Source organism: Dermacentor variabilis, chromosome 7, assembly GCF_050947875.1.
Source record: "Dermacentor variabilis isolate Ectoservices chromosome 7, ASM5094787v1, whole genome shotgun sequence".
NCBI lineage: Eukaryota > Metazoa > Arthropoda > Arachnida > Ixodida > Ixodidae > Dermacentor > Dermacentor variabilis.
The window spans coordinates 128,881,565-128,909,521 of NC_134574.1; the positions used below are offsets into that span (position 1 = coordinate 128,881,565).

At 46.2% G+C, this 27,957-nt stretch overlaps 1 protein-coding gene across 8 annotated transcripts; it reads right to left on the reverse strand.

Annotated features, from left to right (window-relative positions):
- Positions 1–3,322: 3,322 nt before the first annotated feature.
- Positions 3,323–27,810, reverse strand: LOC142587901 (protein max-like). 8 transcript variants are annotated; one of them, XM_075699248.1, is made up of 6 exons: positions 27,591–27,810; positions 23,155–23,223; positions 22,068–22,175; positions 18,782–18,835; positions 17,194–17,317; positions 3,323–5,900 (listed from the first exon to the last, which is right to left on the reverse strand). In XM_075699248.1, exons 1-6 carry the CDS (start codon positions 27,630–27,632, stop codon positions 5,662–5,664), a joined length of 636 nt encoding a protein of 211 aa, XP_075555363.1. In that variant the 5' UTR covers positions 27,633–27,810; the 3' UTR covers positions 3,323–5,661. The 8 variants fall into 8 exon arrangements, with proteins under 8 accessions (XP_075555363.1, XP_075555359.1, XP_075555360.1 ...); XM_075699244.1 differs by lacking the exon at positions 27,591–27,810 and adding an exon at positions 26,068–26,476; XM_075699245.1 differs by lacking the exon at positions 27,591–27,810 and adding an exon at positions 26,068–26,464 and having other exon boundaries at positions 3,323–5,867.
- Between the last annotated feature and the right edge of the window lie 147 nt (positions 27,811–27,957).

Below are 27,957 nucleotides of genomic sequence, written 5' to 3' on the forward strand. Positions count from 1 at the left end.
AAGAAGCAAAGTGATATGCAACGTCTGGCTAATATCTGTGGACAGGAAGGCGATAATTTAGGTCTGAAATTTAGCGTTAAAAAATCAGGTGTTGTGGTATACAATGAAAACAGTGAGCAGACAGTGTCAATACAGGGCCAGAAAATATCTCGGGTAAAAGCATATAAATTGCTATAAAATTGCTATAAAAGCAATATAAACGAAGGCAATATACATATGGAAACATAGGAAAAAATCTTTTTGCCGAGACGACGTCCGACGCCGGATTTTCTACGACACGGGGCCGTTAACGCTGTCGCGTTAAAACAATATCACAGCAAAGGGGAAGAGAAGTACGGCCATAATGTAACACAAAGCGCCATAGGGATAAACAGGTATGAGGGGCTCCGGGGTATGACATTGGCAATGGTTCCAGGACTTTTACATTTGGAAATGCGTTTTTTCTTTTTTTTTAAGTCAGGGGTACAATAAGGACTCGATGGCAACCAAAGGTCAGTGCGACACCTTGCACTGTGCGCTCACGCGAAGACTACGCATGAAGCTGTGCAGGGTGATATGGGCTGGACAAGCTTCGAAGTGAGGGAAGCTCAGAGTAAAAATGATTGTGAAGGACGACTGAGGAATATGGAAGAAAGTAAATGGGCTGCAAGGGTGTGGAGGTATCTGAACAGGAAAAACATCGATTCACAGTGGAGGAAAGGAACAAGGAAGCTTACCGGCAAGCATGCGACCGGTATGGTGAACAGCTAGGCAACAAAGAACGTCTATCGCGAAGTCAGGGAGGCTGAGATAATCTCGTGGGCGGCGGCATTGAGTAACCTGCCATGAGTAACTACTTAAGAGGAAAAAAACGAAATCAGGAAAGAAACAATCTATGACTCAAAGGGAACCTCATTATTTTTCAAAGCGCCATCAGGATGCCTTAGAACACGCACTTATAAATCGAGATACAAGGAATAAAAAGCACGTGCTTGCTGCAGTAAAGCTAGGGAAACGATGGAGCATGTTTTATTAGAACGTGAAGATATCTGCCAGCGGTCGATTTAGGCTCCTCTGGCCTCCATGAAGCCCTTCGGTTCAGCGAGAGCAGGGGGAAAGTAAACAAGTCCGCAATAGAGGTTAGTAAGGGGCGATTGGAAGATTGGTGGAAGTAGGGAAACGACAAACAACGGAGGCGTACAAAGACAGAGCTCCCAATATTGGCTCAGAATGTTTATTGATGGGAATTCTTCCATTCTTCGCGTTTTTCTTTAAAGATAGGTGGAACATTAGGCAAAATAATAAGGGCATGGTGGCGCAACCCACCGCCCCACACATATAGCATCCACCCATCTGCACATTGCATCAGCGAAAGCGCACGAATACGAAACAATCACCTCCTCTGACCTGCCCCGCGATCAACTGTCGCAAATGCAACCGGGTTTTTGGCCATGATTTTGCTGACGCAGTGTGCTCCATTCATGCTGCAAAATATGAAGCGGTGAAGTAGCTGGCTGCAAAAATTGTGGCTGGCATATTAAGGAATGGAATGAATCTGAGTGTCCAAGTATAGGGACCGCTGCTACATAAGGACTGCCTGTGTTGCCGGCTTTTCGCGATGCGCGCGTACCCTCGAGAATAATGTAAAAAAAAAAAAAAAAAACATCCGCCAGCGTTGTAACGCTAAGCTTTAAGAAAATAAGGGCTTCAACCCCGGAACGTCTGCACGATCGAGTGAGTACAGCTCGTTTTCACGCCTCTTCATGGCAAAAAGCTTCTCGCACGTTATCTACATACCTCCACCCCAACTCGCACGCAAACTTACGCCCAGTCTATTGCCAACGTATAAAGAATAAGTGAACGGGCGCGCACTTGAATCAATGCGCTGAACGTTTTGTAACGGATCACACACTAAGCGAGCGACTGCGATGTACACGTATTTGCTACAAGGTATTAGAAGGAGCAGGACATCTACGTTACAAGCCTTGTGCCCAGCGGCGTAGCAACAGGGGGGGGGGGGGGGGGAGTAGTAGGCTCGGGTGCAAGCGGCCAGTGAGGGGGGGTTGGGGGTGTCATATACGTCTGAAGACGCCCCTCTTTCCGCCGGCTCCATCCGGGGAGGGGGCTGACAGAAGACCTGTGGGCCCCGGGCGCCAGACGACCTAGCCACGCCACTGCTTGTGCCCAACAAGCAGAAATCTATCGCAAGTGAACACACCCGCAAGCGATCAGGCAAAATAACCAGTCAGATATATAGGGACCGCCCCGGGGAACTTTACCGTGTCTGCCAAGTAATGTTTAAAAATTTATCTGCTAAATAAAAAACGAAACGTTAAACACACTGATACTGATGAAATTCATACGCGGAAAGTTGGTATAGCTTGGAATCCATTTTAGCCCCCACTTTTATTTACGGGCATCGTATACGCTGCATGCGCTGCTTGGACAAAGCGTAACGAGCTTCGAAAGCCCTCACGTCCTCCAACCGGTCACCGTCTACGATATACGCCTAAAGAGAGGTTCGCAGAGCCGTACCGTAGTCGTGTACGTACGTACATCCGCTGTTAACACAGAGGCAACGGCGGCAGCCGAGGCAAGCAATGGACGCGTCACCACGTGATCAAACATGACAGCGCCCACGGGATCGCCGTGGAAAGAGCCAGTTTCGAATGCTTCCGAATGTGCGCGCCGGCGCAGTAGCGCTCTTTCCACCTTGTGTGCGTTTCGAAAGCCGTTTTCGGCACTGCAGAAAGCACAGGCGTACACAGGCAACATTCTGGCGTAGCGCAATGTAGTGCAGGGCGTAACTGTACGATTATTAGCGGGATTAGAGAGCCTTGGTACATTATACGCTACAGCGGTAGGCGACATGTTAGGACCTTTGCGAATGCATGTCTCATACCGCCAATTACTTCGGCTACGAGCAGACATCTTCACGTCTCGACGAGCATTCGGCCTTTCCATGGGCCAAGTGGTACTGCAGCCTCCACAGTGCCAAAAAGTCTTGCGAGATTGAATATAGGTAAACCATTCTCACGCTGGAGTTAAAGCTCATAGCATTTGGGCATGTTCCAGTATGTGGTGTAGTTGCCAAATTCAGCCGTGGAATGCAACACACCAAAAAAGACGGACCAGGCATGATCAAGTTGCACTTACCGACGGGAGGAGAGCTGTGGAGTATTCGAGGTGTGTAGGCAGAAGTCCCTTGCCTTGTAGTCATTCTCTGGGACACGCCACTTTTGTCACCTGTCACCCTTGCTCTTCAAGCAAAAGTAAAGCAGCTGAGTACTTTGCTCCCTTTTACATGTGAATGAATGACGCACGCAGGATGGGGGCCACAGAATTTATGTACAGACCACAGTTTATTGGCTCGAGGAAATGGACACGGCACATTTGGGTACACTTAGTGCATTGCATGATCTATAACACTGAAATAATAATTAAAAAAAAATCGATGACATTCAAATTCATTGTGTCCAGTTAACGCCAATCCAGCGCCCTTTGCTTGTGCTTGCCGGAAGGCAGTGATAACGTATCGACGGGCAGAGGCTGGCCACGTTCGCAACTGAATTGGGTACACAACAACAACAAAAAAGAAAACAGTGGCTTGTGCCACTCTTTAGAAGGCAGGGGAATGGTTCTCGCGTCAGTGCCGATGATAACAAGAGGGCTGTTAAACAGAAGGGGTCTTTAGAGACCTATGTTCCAGTTCCCGAGCCACACAGAAGCTCCGAAGGGCTTCTTATTGCTGAGGAAGGAGGGCAACACGACAATGCAGGGTTACATTACAGACCCCTCGCACTGGCTTTGCATTCAGATCACTTCCACCCCACGAGAAGCCACTTGGCTACACGTGTTCGGAAAGCGGCAGCACTTAATACATTGGAGATGGCATGCACGCAGACGTGTGAACAAGGCCTACAATTCTTTAGTGGCTAGCATTCGGCTGCTCTTAGCGATCTGTACTTCATGAAAAGCCAGCAGAAAAGATGACAATGGCAGTTTCATGTGGCCCGGTGGCATTTTACTGCATTCCTCTTTCCAATGGGAAGATGCCTTTCAGTCACAGTGTGTGAGCTACAAGTTATTTTCATCAGTTGAGGCAACACTTTGATGAAAGGGGGCCATAATATTGCTTAATATAAAAGAAATTACTGAAAGGAAAGGAAAGCATAAGATAAGCAGTTTTTGCACTGAAGTGGGAGAGAAAACCCTCCAAAAGCACAGAACAAGAAAAGCTTTTTGATCATACGTGCATTTCAACAAAAACTGCATGTACACAACTGCAAAAATAAATTGGAAAAAAGGCAAAAAAAGAAGTCCTTGCCATAGCAAGGCTCAAAATTTTGCAACGTCTGGAGACCACAAGTCCACCAACAAGGCACAGGATGCCTCCTTACATTAAGTGGGCTTCGAGTCGTACAAATAAACAATCAACTTATGAACGAGACTTGCTCCGCACACACACACAAAGGACACTATTACACCGATGAGCACGTGACCTTCAGCAGGCCCTGGGTGCTTAAGATATTTTTTTTCACCCCAGGCACCTGTGCAGAACGTTTCTTTTCGGTGGCTTTACACCAAGCCCCCCTTTCCATTTTTCTTGCCACAACTTCTTTGCACTTACGTTCTCCTGCCTCATAGTAGACTTCCAGACACTCAAGTTTCGCAACCAATACATTTGAAAAATCGCAAGTGACCATAACTGTATCTCGTCATCAGCAGCTGAGAGTGAGAGAAGTCAAAATCTAAAAAACGAGCAATAGGCCGATTTTAAATATGTCAAGTTTTGGCCCCGGCTCAAAGCCTTGCCCAATACATGCAGAAAATCCCATTGTCATCAATTATCACTTTCGTTTTAAGTGCCAAGCCTGACTCATTCGCCTTGCATTCCACCTCCAAACGAGTCGTCAATTCACCCGAAACATGCTGGCAGACCGCATTCCTAGGAAGAACAGTGCACTGCCAAAAGCATGCGGCATTCAAAGGACAAGCAATCGTCGCCAACGCCACTCATCTCTCGCCTCCCTACCACCTTTAACTCGCCAGGTCGGCAGGCATCCCTCAACAGTCGCCAAGCATAGACCACAAGCGGAGCATCACAACTATCCCACACACACAAATGCCACTTCAAGAAAGCTTCCCATTCATCACTAAGAATGGCAGAGGAGAGAACAAAGAGAACGTAATCCACACCCATATCAGGAGAGAACGGGCCCTAATTCCGCTGCAATAGCTGCGAGCCTGAAGTAGCCAAGCACTTCCCTAAGAAAGCCAGGGCCAAGGGCAGGCAGCATCTGGCGAGGACTCGCCCGGTCGTACGTAATCGTTTGTGCCCGCTTACAGGTACAAGTATGAAAAAGCCACACAACATGGGCACAATGAAGAGGGCAGAAAAAAAATAATAAAATCACGCGCGAGATATAAATAACATCTAAAAACGTCCTCACACCCTCCCCCCACAAAAGCCCCCATGCTTCCACTTGCATTTTCAGCCCCTCTTGATAGAGGCAACAGTTATCGAGGAAGAAAAAAAAATAATGATAACGGGCATGTAAGGGCAAGAGGGAGAGGGCATCTGGCTCAACATCGACGCAGTTGCATCCGGGCAGGCCTTCTTTGAGGGCTCGTCGCTTGCTCGACGGCAAAGCAACTGATGGAACAACGCCGGTGCCTTCCTCAAAGGTGCAGGGGCGTTGAGCCCGGGCTGGACTTCAGCTTTTTCCGTGAGCCCCGGGAGGAGTTGTCCGTGTCGTCAGAGCTCTCGGACCCGGAGCCCCCATCGAAGGCGGAGATTGAGTCCCCCTTGATGTTCATGGCGTCGAGCATGGGGGCAGTCGAGTAGCCACCTCCGCCGGCCACCTTGGTCTTCTCCAGCGCCCGGACTGCAAGGCAGGACAGACGGCGACGTTCAGACACTGAAAACCAGAATTTACAGTCACCAAGCTGACTTCCGACACTGCCACTGACGTAGAGGCAGTCGGTAGCTTTTTAGCCAAGAAATTTACAGCTTGTTCCTATCAATCACAGTGACTCCCCCATTTACGAAAACAACTTTAAAAAATGTGTTAGGCTTAGCACTGTCCTTTTAGCATTCGAACTTTGGACTAGCCCACAATAGAACATAAACATACAAACCATTTCTTTCCATTTGTTGACAGCTTCTGCACCCTGTACCCTGACTACTCCCATCATTCTGATGGGAGTTGTCACTGAATAAAGTTTTCACCTCAAAAGGAGATTGTTCATGTGCACTTGCAAACGGCAAGGCTTAACTGCACATATTTTTGTGCCAGCTATTGTGTTGCAGCTTCGCATTACAGCTGAAACTGCAACTTTGTTACAAGTATCGTGTTTTATACCTCGTGGCTATTGCTGCAAAGGGAAAAGTCTCAGACTTTCAACTCCACAGAAGCGAAAAGAATGCACACTAATGCCACCTACAATTGACTGCCCCAATATGCACCCTTGGCCAGACGCCAACCTCAGAAGTTTACCTCAAGCGCACTGTGGACACAGGAATGAGAAAGGAGCAATGGGCAGGGCACTGTCGCCACTTATGAGAGAAACCGAAGTGAACATGGAAGTCAGTTCATATTATGGTTATTTTCAAAAAAATTATTCGCAAGTATATTCTTTAAAAGGCATTGACAATTCCAGAGCGTGGCTTAGGTCTCAAAGAAAGGCATTTTTCAGCCTCTTCTTTAAGGGGGAGAGTAAAAACTAGCAGGTGCATGCAATTTTATGGGCATATTCCAAATATTAGGTTTATTTTTCTTGAGATCATTTGGTTCTAACTTTATGCAAGTTTCCTTTATTTAACTTTTTAGGGAAGTTAGCAAAAGACGAGTTCCTCAAATTCCGCTAAACAGGGAATGAATGGCTTGTTCATGATGCAAGACATCAAATAAGACCAAATTTATTGTGTCTACTCTAGAACAATAGAGTTGCAAGACTATGAAGAAAACTTCTAGAAAACTCCTCTGGTTATCAATTTTGAAGTCTCGCAACTTTGCTTCTAAGGTGGACAGAGCAATAAGAAGCAATAAGGTTGATGTTATCGGAATCCTAGAATCGCACAGAAGCCAATGATACCCTGTTTAGCAAAATCTGCCGAAAAATTAGGGAGAAGAAGGTTGCTTAAATTAGAACCAAATCAGAAAAACACAAGATAAATTTGCATTCTTAAGGACATAAAATTACATACGCTTAGCAGCACCATATCTCGAAGAATCAAGATTTTTAAAAGCCTTTTAGCTTAAAACCCGCCTCCCCCTTTATTGCTGTGGAATGCCTATTCAGTCAGAGAAAAGAAGCAGCAGCGCTTACAAAACCAAATGAATGCTCGTTATTTGGCTCCAATGCCACCGCTGGAAGCGCTGATGCTGCTGTTGTTTTTGTGTCGATCACATGACAATGCCTCTGTTTCTCAGTCCCTAGTGCTCGCACAGCTTGAAGTGAACATTACTGTGCAGTTTAAAATTAACTGCACAGTTAATTTACCGCTTAGAGAATTAGCAGCAAGAAGGGTGCTTTGGGACCCTTGAACTCAATCCTATCCACCCCTTGACACTACTACAAACATAATTTAGTAGTGAGGGGGTTCACCCCATATCTCCCGGGGTATGCAGTGAATTCCATGATGCACGCTTGTTTTGGTCTGTGTTTGTGCTCTTGGGTGTAAAAAGAAACTGTGCTTTGTTGTTTATAACTGGCCCAAGTTTTCGTTCTGCATCCTGAACATGTTATGCTAAAGATTCGAAGTCGCAGTGCTGGACGCCAACGTCTTGTGCAAGGTCTGTGTTCACGACATGTGGACTGATGCTCTTGGCGTTTCCTGTTGTAGAAAAGAAACAGCCCTTGGCATGCCTTTCTTCTTTAAAAAACAGCAAATCAAACAATGAATGCTCATAACGGCATGGTATAAACACTCCATAAATTTAGCCATTTCTCCAGCGTTACGAAAAAACGTGACCAGTAAGCACCCATCACAGTCTCGCCATTTTTATTTCCTTTCTTGACCTTTGCTGTACCAAAAGCAGAAAACTACACTTAGTCTCATCCGCCTTGTCACTCATTGCTGAGAAACAACTCACGACTTCCTGTGGCTGTCCGCTGCCTATTTGCAAGAAATGAAAGAGACACGCATACTGAAGGATAACAGAACTTTGCGCTATTGCAGCCTGAACAAAGTTTAAAAAATATATGTTTTCAGACTAATCCTGTGTGATGCTGCTAAGGGTTAAATAGGAAGGTGTCATAGAAGCTCACGTCACCGAAGTTATGAAGACGTCAAAAAGCATGTAACAGTAAATGGGCAAATACAATGACCTAACTGGACCAATGAAGTAGCACACGTGTGCTCCTGTGGATAGTGGAACATCATACCAGCAAAGAGGTCTTGAACATCATTGGAAGAGTGTTCAAGCCAGATAAATGCTGACACATTTACCCAGTAATACTGCATGAACTGCCTTCCAGCACATGACAGTAGCAAGAGTCCTTTCCATAAGGTAGAAAGCTAGGCGTGGAAGATGACGGCAACACGAACAGGACACAGGACAAGTGCTGCATTGGTAGCTCAGCGTTGCTCCTCTGTCTTTTCTGCGTTGTCCTTTACCACGCCGATTTCAAGTGCGCATCCTTTCCTTCATTTAAATGCGTCACTGTTGAGGGGTCAAGTCCCTTGATCTTGCGAAATACTATATCTCTGCTTTAAAAGTGAACCAGCAGTCTTTATTCAACGGGTGCTCACGTTCCGGACAAGCTACTGCATCCATCCATTTCTGCAGAGTACAGTTGCAGAGCAGACGGTACGCACAGTAAAGTTTGACAAAAGGACACGAAAAAATGCGGGATTTTCTCATACAGTGTACAAAGCAACCAAATGAAAACAAAATACCATCCCACGTTAGAATAATTGCTACAATCGGCCAAGCTCTCCATCAGCATATGATGCAAACAGTGCTCGGCACAGTCGAAGCATGCTCCGAACACGATCCACCTTTGCATGTCATTCAGGTGCTGGCGGCAGACAGTGCCCCAGTACGTCCTTAAGCCTGGTACCGCTGGGCTGCAAAAACGAGAGCCCCAAAAACTGTTGTTGCCTAAACAACTCTGGCACAGCAGCAGTGGCAGTCAAGAGAACGAAAGAATGGGATGACTTTGAACTCTGCAGGCTGCAGTACCTCGTTTGAGGCTGATACCAAAGGAATGAACCGCTGGCATTTGGAGCAGGGAGTCATTGCTGCACGATGGGCTGATGACAGGCGGCAGTTGAGCCCAATCTTGATGGCATTTCCCCTCCCCTGTTGGCCAGCAATATTCATAGCCTCTAAAGGACTGTAGGGAACCACTGAGATGCAGATTAAGCCAAGTACTATCAACCTGCCTTCTTCATGGTTTTCACTAACAGATTCAAGCTTGCAATGGAGGCACAGCCACGTCCAGTCCACTACCACTTCAACTACCAAAAGCAGTCGATTTATGGCGCCATCAGGGCTGCCTAGTGCGCGAGAACATCTTACAAGAACTTTGGCGCCACCTCAAGGTAATGGTCACGAGTCTTTTGCGGTGCCCCTATTCTGATGACTCTGCCCGATGACAGGCGGAGCTGTGATAGCTGCTAGGCTGTGAGACCACGGTGACAGAAATGGTTCTACATCAGCGCCAGCATTGAGTCATAACACAGAACCTCCCTTTGCCTCACAGCAGCGAGAGCTATGTCTTAGATGCTGTGCAACATTGCAGCATCTTTGGCACTGAACTAGGTTGAAACTAGGTTGAGGCCGCCAGAGTACAGAAAAGTTACTTGTCATGCCATCGTTGTCATACTCTTGTCATTGAATCGTTGTTTTGCTACCTTCATCACACACACAACTCCGCTGGTCCACCTAGCAATGCTCTGTGGAACCCCAAATGAACCTGGATTGCCAGCTACCTTCAAAATGCTTCACATTATATCGGTTCCCACACTATGCGAAATCTGCATAATATCTTTCTTCCCCATATGGAGAAAGTGAAGCCAACGAAGTGACTACGCAATTGATGACTGCAGGACAGCAAGCCCAGATTTTGAGTTCATGAGTGATGTCACAAAAAAAAACGAGTACCTTAAAAGGCTCAGCCAGGAAACAGCCATCACAAACAAGATGACTACCCACCATAAAGCTGCTAAATGGTTTTGATTGGCTTGACTCTCGGTCTGCACCAATTTTATCGCTACACGCCCAAACAAAGTCCACTAAGACTAGCTGAAAATTAAATTCAGATGATTTTTATATGCCTTGGTCAGTTTGTCGTGTCTGCTATGCACAACTCGGCTACAGCTCCCTCAGGTGATGGAAAATAACCTTGAAGACCAAGCTATTGTGTACTGCAGGCGCCAAAAGCAACTGTAGGTCCTAAAGGCATGTCTTGGAAGCCATGTTTTAAAATTCAAGTGCCTTCTAATCTCTCAAATGACACCTTGATACTCGAGGGTTTCAAGGACAGCTACAAACCCTCAGTGGCTTTGCTGCAGAGCAGTCAGCACAAGAAACAGTCGCATCAAAGGCTTTGCACATCACAGTCATTATAACTGTTTGACAGGGCTGCAGACAGTTCTCAAGTCACACCCCATTGGACGGGTTTTACAAATGTCATCGCACAAGACAAGTACCCGAAAAAGTAACCTTGGAAGCCTGCCTCACAGCCGCTGCTCTGATACGACGACCGTCCCGCCTTGATTTGATAAATGGTTTCGCACACACCTTAGTGGCAATCAGCCTACGATAAAAAAAAAGGGGAAAAAAGGAAAAGAATGAAAAAAACATGTTCAAGTTGACTCAATGCATGAGATGCCTCTTTATACTATGTTTTCAAATAAAACTAATGCAGATCATGCTTAAAGCGCAGATATAATTTTCCATGTATCATACGACGAAATTAATTTGAAAATTTTTTGATTAGCTGGAGAGCAAAAGCGTTGGAAAATCTGCGGGATTACATTTTGTTGCACAACCGTGGCTCGCTACTGTGTCTTGCCTGCTCTATTTCTGCGAGGAAACTCGGAAAGCCTGCAGGGTCTCTTTATGCAAACAGCTACAGCAAAATGTCCTAGATCATACTGTGCTGGATCATAGTGCTGCTCGGCCTCCAAGGCCACACAAAGCACGACAAACATGGCATGGAAGGTCCCTTGCAGGCTACATAACCATCATCAAGCCCTCGGGAGGTTACAGAACCAGCTGAGCTGTTAGGCATTTCAGCCAATGGGTACTAACTACCAGGAAACCACAAATGTGCCCAAGAATATTCCACACAAACTTGTGGCCTCCTTGGAGTACCACATCATATCAGGCTTGTCCACTTGACAAGGCAGCTGACCAGTCAATACTAATACCGATGGGGATACTAACACACTCCAATCCAACATAGTTGCTGTATCTAAATGGTGTAAAACATGGCGAATGGAACTAAACGTACAGAAATGTACAATTATGCGTGTCGCCCGAAACACTAGCAGTCCTCTTATTTATCTTTTGAACAACGTTCCGCTAGAATCCGTCTCATCTTACGAATACTTAGGTGTTCATATATCATGTAATCTAAATTGGACAGTGCACACGGAAAACATTAACAATGAGAACCGCGTGCTAGGATACTTACGTTGCAACTTTTCCACTGTTCCCTCTTTAGTTAAGCTAACACTTTACAAAACATTAATTTGACCAAAGCTTGAATACGCCGCCCCTGTCTGGGACCCTATGCATGTAAAATTAATCACTGCCCTAGAACTTATTCAGGATAACTCGACTCATTTCATTCTCTGTAAATACAATCGCACTGCTAGAATAACAACCATGAAAGCCAGGCTTTCTCTTCCGTCTCTAGCCACGCGCCGAAAACTTAGCCGCTTGAATTTATTTCACAACATATACTACCATACTGTTCTTCGCGACAAATTTATTCTACCCCCGCAATACGTCCCATCGCACTGATCATCACCCTAAGGTAGGTATTCCATTTTGTAAAACAAAAACTTTTTTCCGAATATTTTCGTCTACCCACAGCAATCGAGTGGAACCACCTTCCTGCTGACATTGCATCAATCACTGATAACCAAGGTTTTCATGAGACACATGCGAGACCACCATTGTTTAAGTTCATGCCAGTTTGAGGTTGCTATTGTAACTCACTGTACCTCGTTGTTCTACTTCTGATTGTATGTTTTTCCCACTCCCCTCTGTAATGTCATTGGCCTTGAGGGTAAGTAAATAAATAAATAAATAAATAAATAAATATGGAGGGAGGCCAGCTATGTTGAGTGCCAACAAACCAGGCACAAGATTCAATGTGCAGCAGCATGCATTGAAAGGACACCTCATCAATTAAAAAAAAAAAAAAATGCAGCGACCACTCAGAGGACGTTAGCTTTACAAATGTGAACTGAACTTTAAAACCAGGCTCTTAGAGCACCTTCCATGTCCACAAGTGTGAGTGACGCTGGCTAACACTCCCAAGGCTAGAGGTGTCCAGTACGTGCACACAAACACCCAAGAAAGTGTACGGGAAGGATGCCACCATGGCAGCTCCATAGCAGAGGTTACAAGTTTAGCTTCCACATGCAGCAAGTTCTCTTTGTCCACTTTCACTTTACAGCAATATAGTTTTCATGGGCCGACTCCCCTAGCTGATGCCAGCTGCTGCAGCCAGTGATCATTACAGGAATTCCGAAGGGCTATGCAATGAGTTTATAAAGAAAATGATAAAAAAAATATGATCAGTGCCTCGCATGGATTTGAATTCCAGTCCCTCAAGACTGGCAATTGGCGGCTCTACCTCTCGGCCATTCTGCCGATGCTGGAACAGAGAAGAATGATGCACCATGACAGCGAGGTCATGCTGCTAGCTAGAATAATTTTCGAAAATTAATCATAACGATAATAATAGTTATTATTAAAGTCTGGGGTTTTACGAGCCAAAATCATATACAATTATGAGGCACACCATAGTGGGTTCTTTAACGCGCACCCAATGCATGACACATGGGCGTTTGTGCATTTCGCTCTTGCTGAAATTTGGCCGCTGTTGTCAGGATTTGATCCCGAACCACAGGATCAACGTCCTGCAATGTCGAAGCCAATGCGCCACCCGTAGCGGGCCGGTACGATTTTCTCACACCACACTCTACAGCTTACCTACAAAGCAGCGCCGACGTGAAGGAACTTGAATGAAGCCAGCAGTAAAATGTGAAAAGTGGGATAGCCCAGAGGAGGGAGAAATAGCTGCATCTCTCTTTCTCCTCTCATCAACAAGGAACGTTGCCTTGACATTAAATAAAAGTTTCTTTTTCGCGATAGGAAATTGCTCTGCGCATCTGTGAATGTTTGCTCCAACTGATACAGGATAAAACAGTACAGGACTTGCTACATATAATACCATGCATCGAGAGCTACGATTGACTGATCCTATGCATTGCAGCTGATCTATAAGCTGACACCAAACAGAGAACTTGACCCTCTAAGTGTCGACAAAAAATTTTAAAAATGCATGTAGGAAATGACACTTGTCTTTGTTGCACATCTGGATAGCAAATTTTTAGCAGATTAGAAATATATTCGACATGGGGGTAGTAAATTCACAACTAGAGTAAGAAAATACGAAAATTTAAAATGAGGAGGTGCTGGCAGAAGGCTCTGTCCATCAAACGTCGTTCACTGTTGTGCCATATCAAAACTTTTGCACATTATAGGACTGGCTTTAGGAAAGTTGTCGTCGTGCTAGTTAGTATACGACCTTAAATTTTAAGAACAGTGCCGGGAAATGGGACAAGTATGTTCACAGTTGAACCCACCTATAATGATACCGGTTTTAAGAATATGTTGGTTATAACAATGAGAAGCTGCTGCACCGTCGAATTTTGTGTGTTTTCCATGGTGAAATAACCCGCTTACTACAATGCCTCGATGCTGCATTATCGGTTATAACGATGAAGTCTAGCTGCTGGGTGTGCGAGCAGAAAGGTAGTGAAAAGAGAAATCCTTGGAAAGAAAAAGAAAAAAGAAAAAAAATTCGAGCTGCTGCACGATGGGCCGTTGCTCAAGTTTAACACCACCAACAGCCGCCGTGCGCTCATTTTCCAGCAGTCTCTTTGCGCCTCTCTTCCATCGCCCTTCCACCCCTTCCAACATGAAGCTGCGCCCGTAGCTCTACACTGCCCCACCCTCCGAAACATGAGTGGACCGTGCCAACTGCTCTGCTCCCAGCTTACTCGCATGTTGCTCGCTGGCTCCTCATTCAGCACACTTCTGCCAGCTGCTGAATCGCTCCCGTTCGTCTTTGTTGCGTCGAAATCATTTCTGGCCACGCGGTTTCTTAGCCTCGCTCGACTTTCCGCTGAAAGGGTAGATGGCCAATATGCCCGCTGATCATCGGCAATGCACGACGTTGCTGATGAAAAGAAAGCGCACGGCTACACATATTTGGAAACTAAGTGCTTCTAACTGATGAGGCGATCGTCGCGAACGTCCTTGCGTCAGATAGCGACGGTGACGACGGCAGCGATGACGCGGTGGGCAGGCTGTCTCAACATAGTCCCCGCAGCAGGGCTAGAGACATTATGGGGTTTTACGTGCCAAAACCACTTTATAATTATGAGGCACGCAGTGGGAAACTCCGGAAATTTTGACGACCTGGGGTTCTTTAATGTGCACCTAAATCTAAGTACACGGGTGTTTTCGCATTTTGCCCCCATCGAAATGTGGCCGCCGTGGCTGGGATTTGATCCCGCGACCTCGTGCTTAGCAGCCCAATGCAGGAGGGCTGGTAGATGATTTAATCCCTCCGAGGCTTCGTTTTTGCGACGAACCTTCCGCTGCACTACGTGGAGCACGTGGGTGCCTTGGAGAAGGATGTCAGCAAGCTTCGCGTAAAGCATGCAAGGCTGACGGACAGAGGGTTTTCTCATGCAAGCCAGCGAGAAGTATGTGGCAAGATGCTTGTGGCAATCTCGCCTCAGCGTTTCTTCTGGATTTCTCAAGCTGACAGGCTGCTGCGGCAGCCTTCTCACAATTCTTTAAGGCCCCTTTTGGGGCCACCAAAGCAGTGCTCGGCAGTGCTCGCACATTGCTTGCCAGCCGTGACCCCTCTTTGCAGTTGTTATAGTAGTGCCATTCTTTATCGCAGACAGCCACGGCTTGTTACACGCGATCAGAGCGCTCAGGAAGCAGCTTAAACAAGTGAACACAATCAGCAGCCGGATGGAGGAAGGTGGTGGGGATGGCACTGGTCTACCTGCCATTATAGTTTTCTCACAAGAGCTCTGTCATCCCCCTATTTTGATTTTTTATGCAACCTGGTTATAACAATGGAATTTTCGTGGCACTTGAGTTGTTATAAGTGGTTTCAACTGTATTTACATTAAAAAAAAAAAAATTTGATTAAGCAGATCCAATGCACATCTTGGAATCTATGTGAAGCAAACCTTTTGTGAAGTAGTTAATAAAATGCTACAAATTTTCCCATTTCACTCCTACATCTATGGTGCAAAGGAAACTTATGCATGCAACCGTGCTACACACGTGACAAACGCGCCGATCATCTCAAAGATCCAACTGCCGTCAGCACGATAGACGTGTACGTGCGATCGTGGCCTAATGGTTAGAGCATCAGGCTGTTGTGCTCGGAAATTGAGGTTCAATCCTACCGCCGGGCACTTAATTCAAATGTCTTATTTTTCTTCATATGTCGTGGACAAGGATACACATCCCTCGGATATACTTGAGAGTCAGTAGAGTTTCTAGAGGCCGCAAAACGCGCACCAAGTGTGCCGGAAAGGATGCAACAAAGACTCAAAAGAGCCTTTTCATTTCGCTGCAGCCAGGAGGTGGTTTTCTTACCGTGCAGGGTGAAGTTTCTGTCAAAGCGAAGACAACCTGCCCGGTGTGGTTGAAGCTGACCCTCAAACAATACATAAACGCATCCAAGAGAACCACCACCCTAAGGCAAACCAACACCTAGGTTTCAGCATTGAGCGACTGGAGCTGTAGATATTCAGCATATGTAATTACATTGCCAGACAGAAAAAAAGACTGCAGGTGTAATAGTGCATGTGTGAGGAAATGTTATCTGTTGCCCCCTTGTTATTGAACAGTTGGGTGGTGGTTCTCGTGCACGAATTTTCCCCTGCACATGTCTCCAGTGTGACGATTCTAAAAAATATCGCAGAAATCCGCCCCAACTTGCACGAGATGCAGGTTCTCCTTAACTGCTGGGCACTGTCTAGTATGACTTCTCTAACGGCTCGTGTGTGCTCAACTCGTGTTCCTCCCTTTCTGGTCAGCCAATCCACTGTGCATGAACGTGGCACGTCTCAAAATTGCGCAGCCAAACAGTTAGCAGCGTTGGCCTCAGTTTCACCGTTTTTGAGTGTGTTACTTTCGGCAACCTAATTGGCAAACGGCCTCAGTCCTGTGGTGTGGTGTTCATTACATAGCGAACCCTGTGCCGCACTCCTCATCGTCGACTACAAAACACAAGGCCATAGAACTTTCAACAAAGATTGTGATAGGGGACATTAACCGTGGTGCACGGAACTGCGATGCAGCCAGAAAAGAATTTGTGCTCTGTCAAAATTATTAACACGAACTCCACCCTCCCCCGCTGCAAAAGAAAGATTTTACAATGAGCGCCTATACAACAATAAGGCACCTCCAGGAATCAGTGTATGGTGGCATTGATGAGGCTCTCCTGAAGTGGTTCAGTGAGGCAAAGATGCAGAAAGCTTAAACTAGCAGACACCTCTTGTGCTTTCTAAGGAAGAGAACACCTTTTTCCTTGACTTCTACAATTTCACACCAGAGTATCTGCACTGCTTCATGCTCTGCCAAGGAACTGTGTTCAGGGACAAGGTCAGCAAGGCTTCCTCAGTTGTCAATGACGACACGTGCTTTGAAACATGCCAGCTGTTGCCAGCTACAGCGCTGAATATGTGGCTACCCCAGAACGAGCACATCAACCACAATAGTACTTATTTTTGAAGCAGCTGGTTTTCACCAGAGGACCCAATGATGAGTGCCTGCCTGTACTTTTTTCTTTCCTTTCTTTCTTTCTACACTTACTCCAGTGCAGCTTTTGAGGCCAGACAGCTAGCCATATTCAGAAGAGTGGGTGAAGGCACAGAGAAATGCTACTGCATATACAAGGCAAGCGTGCGAGAGCAGTCAGTACTTTGTTCCTCGAGGAGCTTGTTCTGTCGCTTGAGGTCCTCGATGTCCTGCAGATGTGCGGTGTTCTTGCGCCGCATGGACTGGATATAGTCTGCCGCTTTCTTTAGGATCTGAGCCCGCGATGCCTGCGAGGGAAGGCAACAGGCAGCACGCATTAGCGAGAACCATCTCGCATATGTTCTACGGCCACTAGAAGCCTGCGCGCTTTTCATATTGCATTTCATTTTATTACCTTAAAGGCCCCAATACAGGGAGCGTTACATAAGAGGTGGCAAGAATAAAAATACATAGTCACAATAACACCAAGTTTTTTACAGTTTCGACGAACTTCGATGGGCACATAATGACAGCAACGTCGTTAGGAAGGCCGTTCCAGTCTGCAGCTGTGCGAGGAAAAAAAGGATTTGGAAACGTGACAGCACGTGAGCGTGGACAGGCAACCTGTAGCTGATGGCCGGTGCGGTGAGATATGCGTGTAGGGGGAAGGATGTAAGGTGCGATGTACATAGGGCTATGAATAATTTGTGAAATAAGGATAGGCTGGCAATGCGATGACGGAGCGATAAGGGGGATAATGCGGATGCAGTTTTTAAGGAGAAAACGCTGATATCAAAGGAATATGATGAGTGGATGAAACGAGCGGCGCGATTTTGTACAGATTCAAGATCATTAATTAGGTATGCTTTATGAGGATTCCAAATAGGTGATGCAAATTCTAGTTTTGACCTGACCAATGATTTGTAGGCTAATAATTTTACATGTTGAGGAGCATGATGTAGATGGCGTTTTAGAAATCCTAACGTCCTGTTCGCGGATGATACTTGGTTAGTAACATGAGAATTCCAGGAAAGATCGCCCGAAAGTGTTACTCCTAAATACTTGTACAAATGAACTAGTTCTACCGGAACTTCAGAGATTACGTAAGGAAATACGAGAGATTTACGGCGACAGTGAATGGACAAATATTTACACTTGCGTGGGTTAAGTTCCATTAGCCACTCGTCACACCAGTCCTGTACAGCATTAAGATCACTTTGAAGAGAAGATTGGTCAGTGGTGGAAGTAATAGCACGATATATCACACGATCGTCCGCAAACATGCGTATACTAGATGTTACGTTTAACGGTAAATCATATACGTATATTAGGAAAAGTAGCGGGCCGAGAATGGATCCCTGAGGGACGCCTGATGTTACAGAAACTGACTTGGAATTCCTATTATTAATGGTGACGAATTGTGAACGCTTAGTCAAGAATTCTTCAATTCACTTCAGTATATTAGGGTGAAAATTTAAGCGGGAAAGCTTTATAAGAAGGCGTTTATGGGGCATCTTATCAAAGGCTTTAGCAAAATCTTAAAATATTACGTCAGACTGAAGATTACAATTAAGATTAGAGTGCAGATCGTGTAAGAAAGCGGCAAGCTGAGTCTCGCAGGAATAACCGCGACGAAACCCGTGCTAAGCAGGATTGAAAGTTATTCGAGTCGAGAAATGCCATGACGCGAGTGTAGATGACGTGTTCCACGCTTTTGCAGGGAATACTAGTTAGAGAAATGGGACGGTAATTTAGAGGTGAGTTCCTGTTACCTGATTTGTAGACTGGAACGACCTTCCCTTGTTTCCAGTCTTTGGGCAGTTGGCCTGTGAGGAGTGACTGAGTGAATAACAAGCACAACAGAGATGAACATGTATCTTTGGCGTTCTACAGTATCTTAGCGTTGATGTTGTCAATGCCAGCAGGGGATGACAGCTTTAAGTTTTCTATTAGGGACAAAATCCCCCTCTGAAGAAAATACAAGTCCAGGCATTGTCTCCTGAATAATTGCGGGGTTTGGAGAAACAGCCGGATTGGTTTCATTAGTAAACGTGGATGAAAAAGCTGCGTTAAAAATGTTGGCGCATTCGGACTCACAGATAGTTTCAGTTGACGCATCGGTGAGGGAAATTGTGCGTGTATTCTGGGGATTAATGACTTGCCAGAACCTACGGGGGGGTTAGTAGACAACATGTTAGGCAGGTCATAATGAAAGAAAGAGTGTTTGGCTTCTCACACATTTTGTAGGTACATTTTTTCAGCTGCATAATACTTGTCCCAAGTGTTCTGACCACGCCGCAACTTGGCTGAACGGAAAAGATGCTTCTTTTTGTTTTCAAGACGTTTGAGTGTATTTGTGAACCAAGGGTTTAGGGGGTTAGTTTTTATATTTATGCTCGGAATAAATGTGTCAACCAAACCTTCAATTTTTGTCTTAAACACGTACCAGTTATTGTGGATAGACCATTGATTAAAGTCAGACTGAAAACAGGGTAAGAATGTGCGTCATTATTTATGGCAGTATAGTTTCCTTTATCACAAAGTCGGATGGCACGTTTGCTAGTTGTCCGTGAAAATGGTTTAATCGTGAAGTCGACTTGTATGACTTGGTGATCGCTGACACCTGGTATATGCTTGATGGAATCAACGTATCCTGGATTATCCGTTAATATTAGGTCGAGAATGTTAGCGCAGTCCTCAGTTACACAGGTTGGTTCTGATATAATTTGAACAGGATTAAAATTAAGGCAAACATCAAGGAATTCGTTAGCATCTCTATTACCTGTGGTAGTTAGATTATGCCAATCAATACTCTGGAAATTGAAGTCTCCAAATAAGAGAGTACAGGTGTTTGGATGCTTCGTTTTAATTTCGCTTATTGCATTATTAAGTTTTGTGGGAAAATCCGGACTGTTAGGAGGCCTGTAGCAAATGCCAATCAAAACTGACTGAGGTGAAGCGCGAGACATAAGACCCATAACATTTTTTATGTCTGATGAAACATTAATGGTTGCACACGATAGTTTATCTCTGGTTGCAATCAGTACACCCCCTCCCCTCCTATCCGGGCGATCCTTGCGGAAGACGCGGAAATTAGGCAAGTCGGCAAGGACTGCACTATAGCAGATGTCGCTGTTTAGCCATGTTTCCGTCAAGATTAGTAGGTTGCTGGAGGAAGATAAGATGATATTTGAAATAATGTCGCGCTTTGAAATGAAACTGCGCACGTTAGAGCAAACAGCTGACAATGAAAGTGCTTGTTGAACATGCTCAGAATGGCCTGTCGATTGATGGTGAGATGATTGCTATTTCACTTCTTTTACTGTTTGTGAAGCTTCATCGAATATGTAGCGTTTTGGAATACAAACCCCCGAAGGGCTTTTCTTTCTTTATTCAGAAAATGGTACAAATATGACTTGTCATTTTTAATGATGCAACATTGTTAGGATTGGATTCCTCCACTCATGCTGTGCAAATTACCACAAAAGTGGAATATATAAAGTTTTTCTCAGAAGACATTTCTGGAAAAGTGTCACCTTGCCTTATTAGCTGTCTTTGGCACAATTTAAATTGTTGTCTGGCCACTATGGGACAAGGCAAAAATGAGCCAGATAATGTGTCGCCCTTTTTGTTGTTGCTGTTGCAAACATTGCAAATTCTCAGCAAACGTGTTGATAATGCCTCGGGGTGCAAAATTTCAGGTCTTGGCTTGACCTTAGCGCTGGATTCGGAAACCATGTGATAGGATATGCAAAAGCCAACAGGAGCATGGTGGCACTGAACTTACTACTTTCCACAAACAGAAAGTGAAACAGTGGACTTTCACTGAACACTTCATACCACAAGCGCTATGCTGTTCACACCGAACTTGAAGACAAAGCGGTGGAATTTTTTGGGGAGCATTGTGCGTGTTCTCCTGATAACGACAGATTCGATTCATTGCAAAGGAGGTTGAATTCACTCATAAGTACATCTCTTCACGAAGCGGAAAGGCTTTTCACCGGAAACAATACTGGATACTTTTTAACAAGGTGCGGCGGAAGGACTACTATCCGATGCGACATACTACCACTGCAGATGGGAGGTCTCATCGGCCACCGCAGTCTGAGAACACGGCACGAAGAACCCGAAGCTGCTATTGATGGGAGACCATCAAAACGAGTGAATGGCTGGCAGACACCCACGGATGCCTACAGGACAGCTGCACTCATTGCCGGCGTGCATCTAGGCTGCCCAATGCGTTCCATTTATTGCCCAATGACAGTCTCACGCACGCCTAGTTCTGCATATACAAGTGCTTTGGTCTTAGATCTTTCTCGTGACCATTTGTAACCAGATGTGCTCACAACTGTCAGGACTGGCTCGATCCATTGTCTGATGGGGTGGCTAATTAAGGATTTCTGTGTTGTTCAACCAGCATACCCTACAGACCATGCACTTCGACAAGCTAATATAGTCGCACTGGTCTCGCATAAATGTGCAGTCACCAAACTATTCATATATGTGATGCACACAGAAGTTGTGGCATGCAGTCTAATAAGAAAACAGAAACCAATGGCAAGATGTTAATATAAGTGGTGCATAGTGTTCATCATAGCTGCTGCCACCAAAAACTGAAGCCCCTTCTCTATTTGCTGTTAGTGAAGTCATGTTGAAGTTGGCATTCTGCCAAGTGAATCAAATTAAGAAAAAAAATTACTGAAAATTGACAAGTTAAATTGGAGCACTACATTTTTAACTGCCATAGCTTGAGACAAAAAAGTTGCACTTGCCAGAGCATTCGAAGTAACCAAACATTAGTTCGCATTTTACGTGAAGTTGTTACAGTATTTACAGCATTTATGTTGAAGTCCTATTCACAAACTATTTGACCTTTTAAGAGCACCTTTAATATATCAATTTTGTCCACTTTAGATGTCGCAATAGATGTAGTTTACAATTTTATTTTTAGTGAAGTTACATGCTTCATAAAATGACCAACCAGAATGAACTAGCTGGCTTGAATGCAACCAGCTTTAACAGAACAGCACACAATTCAGAAAAAAGTCCACAACTCACCTTCTCCCCTTGTAGAGAGGGCACGGCGTCACGTAGGCTGGTGAAGCTGAACTTGATGTGGTCCCTTCGTCTTCGTTCCAGCGCGTTGTGGTGCGCCCTCTTGTCCGCCTGCAGGCATAAAATGGGAGGGAAACGCGCAGAAACACAGGCTGATGTCTGTTGATGATGCAGGTGATGTCACACATGATGGGTAAGCATTTACAAAATGCAGAGGGGTTGGCCACCAATGTGCGACACTCATTCAGACGCCTGCACACCCATGGAAAAAAAGAAGCTGAACACCATGCAGAAAAAAAAAAAACACGGCAATAGAAAGGCTTTCCACCTGGTCTACACTGCATCCTCCGTGCATGCAGGTCACCTAACACACACACACACACACACACACACACACACACACACACACACACACACACACACACACACACACACATGCTTGCACAAGGGCCTAGCAATGCAGACATGCGAAGTAGCCAGGCACCCAACCAACACTTTTACCTTCAAGTAGAGTTCAATGTTTGAAATGAATGTGGGCAGAGAATCTAATGGCCATATTCTCGAGTGATCATTTTTAAGGGGCACAATCACCACTTTCATGAGATTTTCTGTTACTCCACACCAGCATGTACGGTCGACCGGGTCCTTGGCACTGCACCGAGACAGCGTGCTTGGCATGCTCCGCCGGTGATAACGCATCCGAGCCATGTGAAATATGCGAAAGTGAGGCCATTCACGAAAGTGATTGTGAGACTAAGGCTAAGATGTATACACGCGCGCTGTCCATTTCCATGCCTGCACTGTCTGTGCGCTGGGAAATGTCCTGAATTACACAATACCTCACCATGACGTTGCAGCTAAGTGACTGCATTGGCGATTTAGAAAGTTTATGCTCAAAGCAAAACCCAGGTTATAATGGTGGCCACCATGGGGAGCACAAGGTTAATGTTGATGAACCGGAGTTTCTGAAGTGCACCTGGATATTTTTGCCATTATCCCGCACAGAAATTGATTGATCTGATTTCCCAGCATCCTAGCTTCCGCCAATGCGCTGTCAATGGCACTGGTGAGTGCAAACCCAAAAACATACATCTACTGGTGTCCTCTGCTCAGGAAGGGACGCGTCGTCACTCAAGAAGGAATCCTTGAAGGAGGAATCCTGTAAGCAGACAGAAAGACTGACAAGTAGCACTGGGCGGAGAGTTGCAAATGCCCAACCGCGACAGCCGGGAATTGGTACAACAACGAGCTGAGCAGTAGAGATGCTGCCAATGGTGACGACAGCAAGTGAAGGGCTTCACTTCCTGGCTAATTGGCAAAATCCATTTAGGGTGGTCCGGTAGAGTGTTCTAGAGCAGACAGAGAAATCTAGTTGGTTGTACTAAACTCTAACAATCGTGCAGAAGCCACTCATACCCTGCCTGACAAAAGCTGAGAAACTGATTTCCTTCCCAAATTTTTCCAGCAAAACTAGGCAAAGAAATTTTGCATAAAATTTGACATAAAAGAGACAAATGCAAACTTCATATATGAAGCAAGCACATAAAATTTCATGTCTACATCTTTTCAGCACCACAACTAAAAAAAAAAAGTACGTATATTTTTCTTCTTTAATTGTGGTCCAAGAACTAACTCGCCTCTTGGAAAGAGATGCCCTGCACTACACGTACGAGTGTTCCTGCATTAAGAGTTGTCGATTAATTCAGGCTTGGCCTGCAATCTGCTAGCCTCCTGGTTGGTTCGGATGGCAAGCGAATGCCCCCGGAAAGGCATTGGTCCCAGGTTTCATCAGGCACATTTTCCCCTCCAACTGCGTAGCTTGCTTTCTCTGAAATGTGCATGGGTATTTTTGGTAGCTTCGTGCTACTGCTGCATTACTTCCCACTTCCACCTTGTGTATTTCTGCCGAAGAGCCACATACAAAAAGAAAAAATATCAAAAGTAAAATGGCAGCTCCATGGCCCCCAACATTATATGACAAGGAAAAACCTACCACATCTTTGAAAGATCACCTGCTACTTGGCAGCTCATAAACCAGTAGAACAATGACACCTTCACTAACTACCTGGAGTTCTAATCGCCTGCGTGTCATACCCTCCAGTGTCATTTCTGCACATAGCAACAACTCAACCGATTAGGAGTATCTTAATTGCTCTTATTTAATAAAATGGAACTGGGAAACATTTCTTTTCCTGGCACCCACGGTGCCAAATTTGATTGTCTCGGCCCAATTTCCTCCTTGCATCCGGGAAACGCTGCAGCCGAACTGGCAACTGGGATTGCTTGCAAGAACGGAAACCTGGCCGTGCCAGCTTAAAGCTGCACGACAAATATGGCAATCCTATTTTGCTTTGGTTCATCGGTGTTACACTGACCATCCTCTACATTCCAATGTCTGCATTAAGCACTGCCACTCCACCAAAGACAGAACGATCTCACAGTGGCATCAGAATACAACACTCATGCTCCACCTGAACAGCTTTGTACAGTCCAGCAAAAGCTGTGGGCTGCGTCAGCCAATCAGAAGAGAGAACCAGGAGGAGGGAGTCTAATGTCTGCATCTGATCATCCTTCACTCCACATGAATGGAAGCTTCACAGAACATTCAGTAGTGCACAATAAACAACCCCTGCTTTTGTCTCTGAAACACAACAGATTCGCTGACACAAACCCTTGCCTTCCCTACATTGAATGAAGCTAGTGAGATGAAACATAGCTGTTGCTAAATGTCTAACGAGGGCACCACTGGGCAAACATCTAAGCATGTTGAAGAGAGAGAGAGAGAGAGAGCAAGAATTATTTCATTTCAGCCACCAGTCTGGGGCTTCATATTGAATAGAAAACAGTGTGCCAGTAAACACCCGAACTGCGGGTAGTGTCTGGAAGTTGATGAAATACAAGGTTGAGTTGGAGAAAGAACTCGAGCAACAACAGATGATTACTGTGTGGGAATACATACGCTACATGTCCGACATATTGACTGCGAGATGGCTGGCATCGATAAATTGAAATTTGTTATAGAATGACAGCATCGACTCTAATTCATTCCATGAATAGCTGTTGCAAACACTGGTACCTTATACTGACAGGACAAAGATTGGCAATGATAAATTAGAATTTATTATACAAGAATAATACAAACACTACACACACAGTAGTCTTGCAGCTATGAGAATGGCTATGCTGCTGACCGAGACAGGAACTACCAAAGCATTCTCAACAAATTAGACACTGCATAGCAATTGCAAAAAGAGGGACATCGGGCAAAGCAAAACCAAGAACAATGCCAAAGGCAAAGACACGATGTGTGCATGCAAAGCCCAACAGAATGCACCCGTCGCTGATAAAATATGCAATAAAGATGCACAAACATGCACAGTGAGTTAGTGCAACAAAAATTATTTGTATATAGCACAAAACGGCCAAGGCGAAAACGTTCAACCGGTCCAACCGGTTTATCATCCAATTCCCTATAGCAACTCGCCAAATTTGGTAAGAACAAAAAGCCGCTGAAGCTCAGAGTAGGTCGACAATAAAAACCTGGTCACCAAGGAATGCACCGAACATATGAGTTAACAGTTAACAGAAACGAACACTGCAAATCATTTTCTGGTTCCCAATAAAAACTGGTCAAATTTGTCAAAAAGAAAACTGAGGAAGCTGGGAATTGGTTGCAACTGTTTGGACTGGTCTGTCACCATCATCACCAAGAATTGCATTGAACATAATAGTTCGTGATTAACAGAAACAAATACTGCCCAAGTTTCTTTAAGTCTAAGGGTCGAGTACACGCTGGTCATTAGCGCCGGCTGCTGAGCCTTCAGCTATGGTCGCAGAAAAAAAAAGAAAGAAAGAAAAGGCGTTAGAATACTAGAACTCGGTCGACAGCAGGCGCGGGGTCACATATTGATCGGGCCAGTGCCCGAGCCTCTCAAGCACCGTTGACGCTTGCAACTGCAACAGCGTGCTCGCTTTTCTAGTACGGATGCTTCCCGCTATTTACTTCGTTCGGGTCGCGCAGTGGTCGGGACTCACGACAACAGAGGACGGCCGAGCACAAAAGAGAGCAACGGGCAATAATCGTGCCCGCAACAAACATCTGACGTCCGAGACGGTTGCACCCGGAGCGTCAACCCCCCGACGCACATTTCGAGGCCTTCTTTTAAGGGCAAGGCAAATTTCGAAGCGGCCGCACACGCATCGCCGTCTGCGACTCGCGGGATGACGTAGAAAGCGGGGGGTAGGCGTCTGCTAGCGGACTGCCGTCTGGCAAATGAGGTTTGATTACAGGAACGCGGGCGGCTGCCAGAATTAAAAACGCCGCGCGCTTCGCCCATAAACGCTGGAGGCTGGCGAGGGGCCTCCGAGGCGAAAATTCGATAGACGCGTGCGCAACGCCAGCAGGGTGCACAGCGTACGACACGGTTCAACGCGTCGCTGCGACGTAGTCCACCAAGGCACATACGTAGGTTACGCAAAAACGCCAGCGTCGTGTGGTCCGAGGAATCGTCGAACGAGAGCTAACGGCGAACGACGGAAGCTGACACAAACGCCCTAATTAACTGAATTACGAAATCGAAGTAATTAAACAATGTCGTTAATTGCAATCGGCGCGGGCTTATCGGGATCGAAACGCCGTGGCGCGTTTCGAACGAAAGCACGCAACGCCGCACGAGACGCTGAAGGCCGCTGGGATCGAGAGCCGACGTAGCCGAACGAGAAGCAAAGAAGAAAAAGAGGCTCTCCCCGTACAGCTGACAGCCACGCAAGATATACGTTTAATGGAGGCCCCTAAAGTTGCCGCTTCGCGCTAGAAAGGAAGTAAAATAGTCGTGAGAGTTTCAAACTGCCGTTGGAAACATAGGGACGAAAATTAGTCGCATGGGCGACAAAATGAAGGAAAAGAAAAAAAAGACCGTCGATAGCACCGCTGTCAGGGGTGCAAAGCAGCAGGCGTTGTATTGTGTTGGTTGTATAGTAGCGGCGTGACTTTGCAGTCACGTGAGCGGCAGCGCACAGCTGAACAGCCGCCGCGTCCATGCCACACATGCGAACGGCGGCGGACGAATAGCGGTCACGTCCTCCTGCCAAGCTACGGCGCGGGACGTTGCACCAGCAGACTTCCCCGGACGCCTAGATGCATGTGCCGCTCGGGCACGTAGGCGCGACGAACCGGTGACGGGGTGGGGGGAGAACCGACGGGACACTAGGCCTAGCGACCGAGCGCCAAGGAAAACAAAAAGAAAAGACTCGAAACGCCAAGTAGTGGAGCCCACCTCATTACGAACAGAGGCGAGGGAGAAGAATAAAAAAACAACGCTCTAGTCCAAACCACCGGCTGCTCGCGTGTGGGCCACCGCGGACCCCCCGTAAAAGAAGCAAACCCAAACGCTACCTTAGCTAGCAGACGCACGGGCCAACGTCAACGTAGCGGCGGCGGCTGCCGCATGACCAACTGTGGGCCACGCTCGCTCGCTTATCGGGCGTGCGCTGCACGCGAGGGAAGGCGCGGGTTTTTCTACTCACGTCGCTTTCGATGTCCACGTCGCGCTCTTCATCGCTCATCATTCCTGGACGGCGAGCCGAACAGTTGTGGTGGCGATGGTGGGGAAAGAAAAAAAAGGGGTTCGAGTATTACAAACGCCTCGCGTTCGCCGCACAGAAAAACCGCCGTCAACACGGCCGTCAGGAGAGCTCAATGCGAGCGGAGGAGAAATATGGCCGACACTAGCGCCACGCTGGCCACGCGGTTCTCCTACCCACGTGCGCGCCGTGACGTCACGGCCACCTTGTAAACACAAGGGCCGCAGCCGCGCTTGAAGGCAGGCGGCTGCGGCAGGCGAGGGGGGTTTCGCTCTCTACCTGGCCGATTGGCGCAACGGCGCAGAGAACT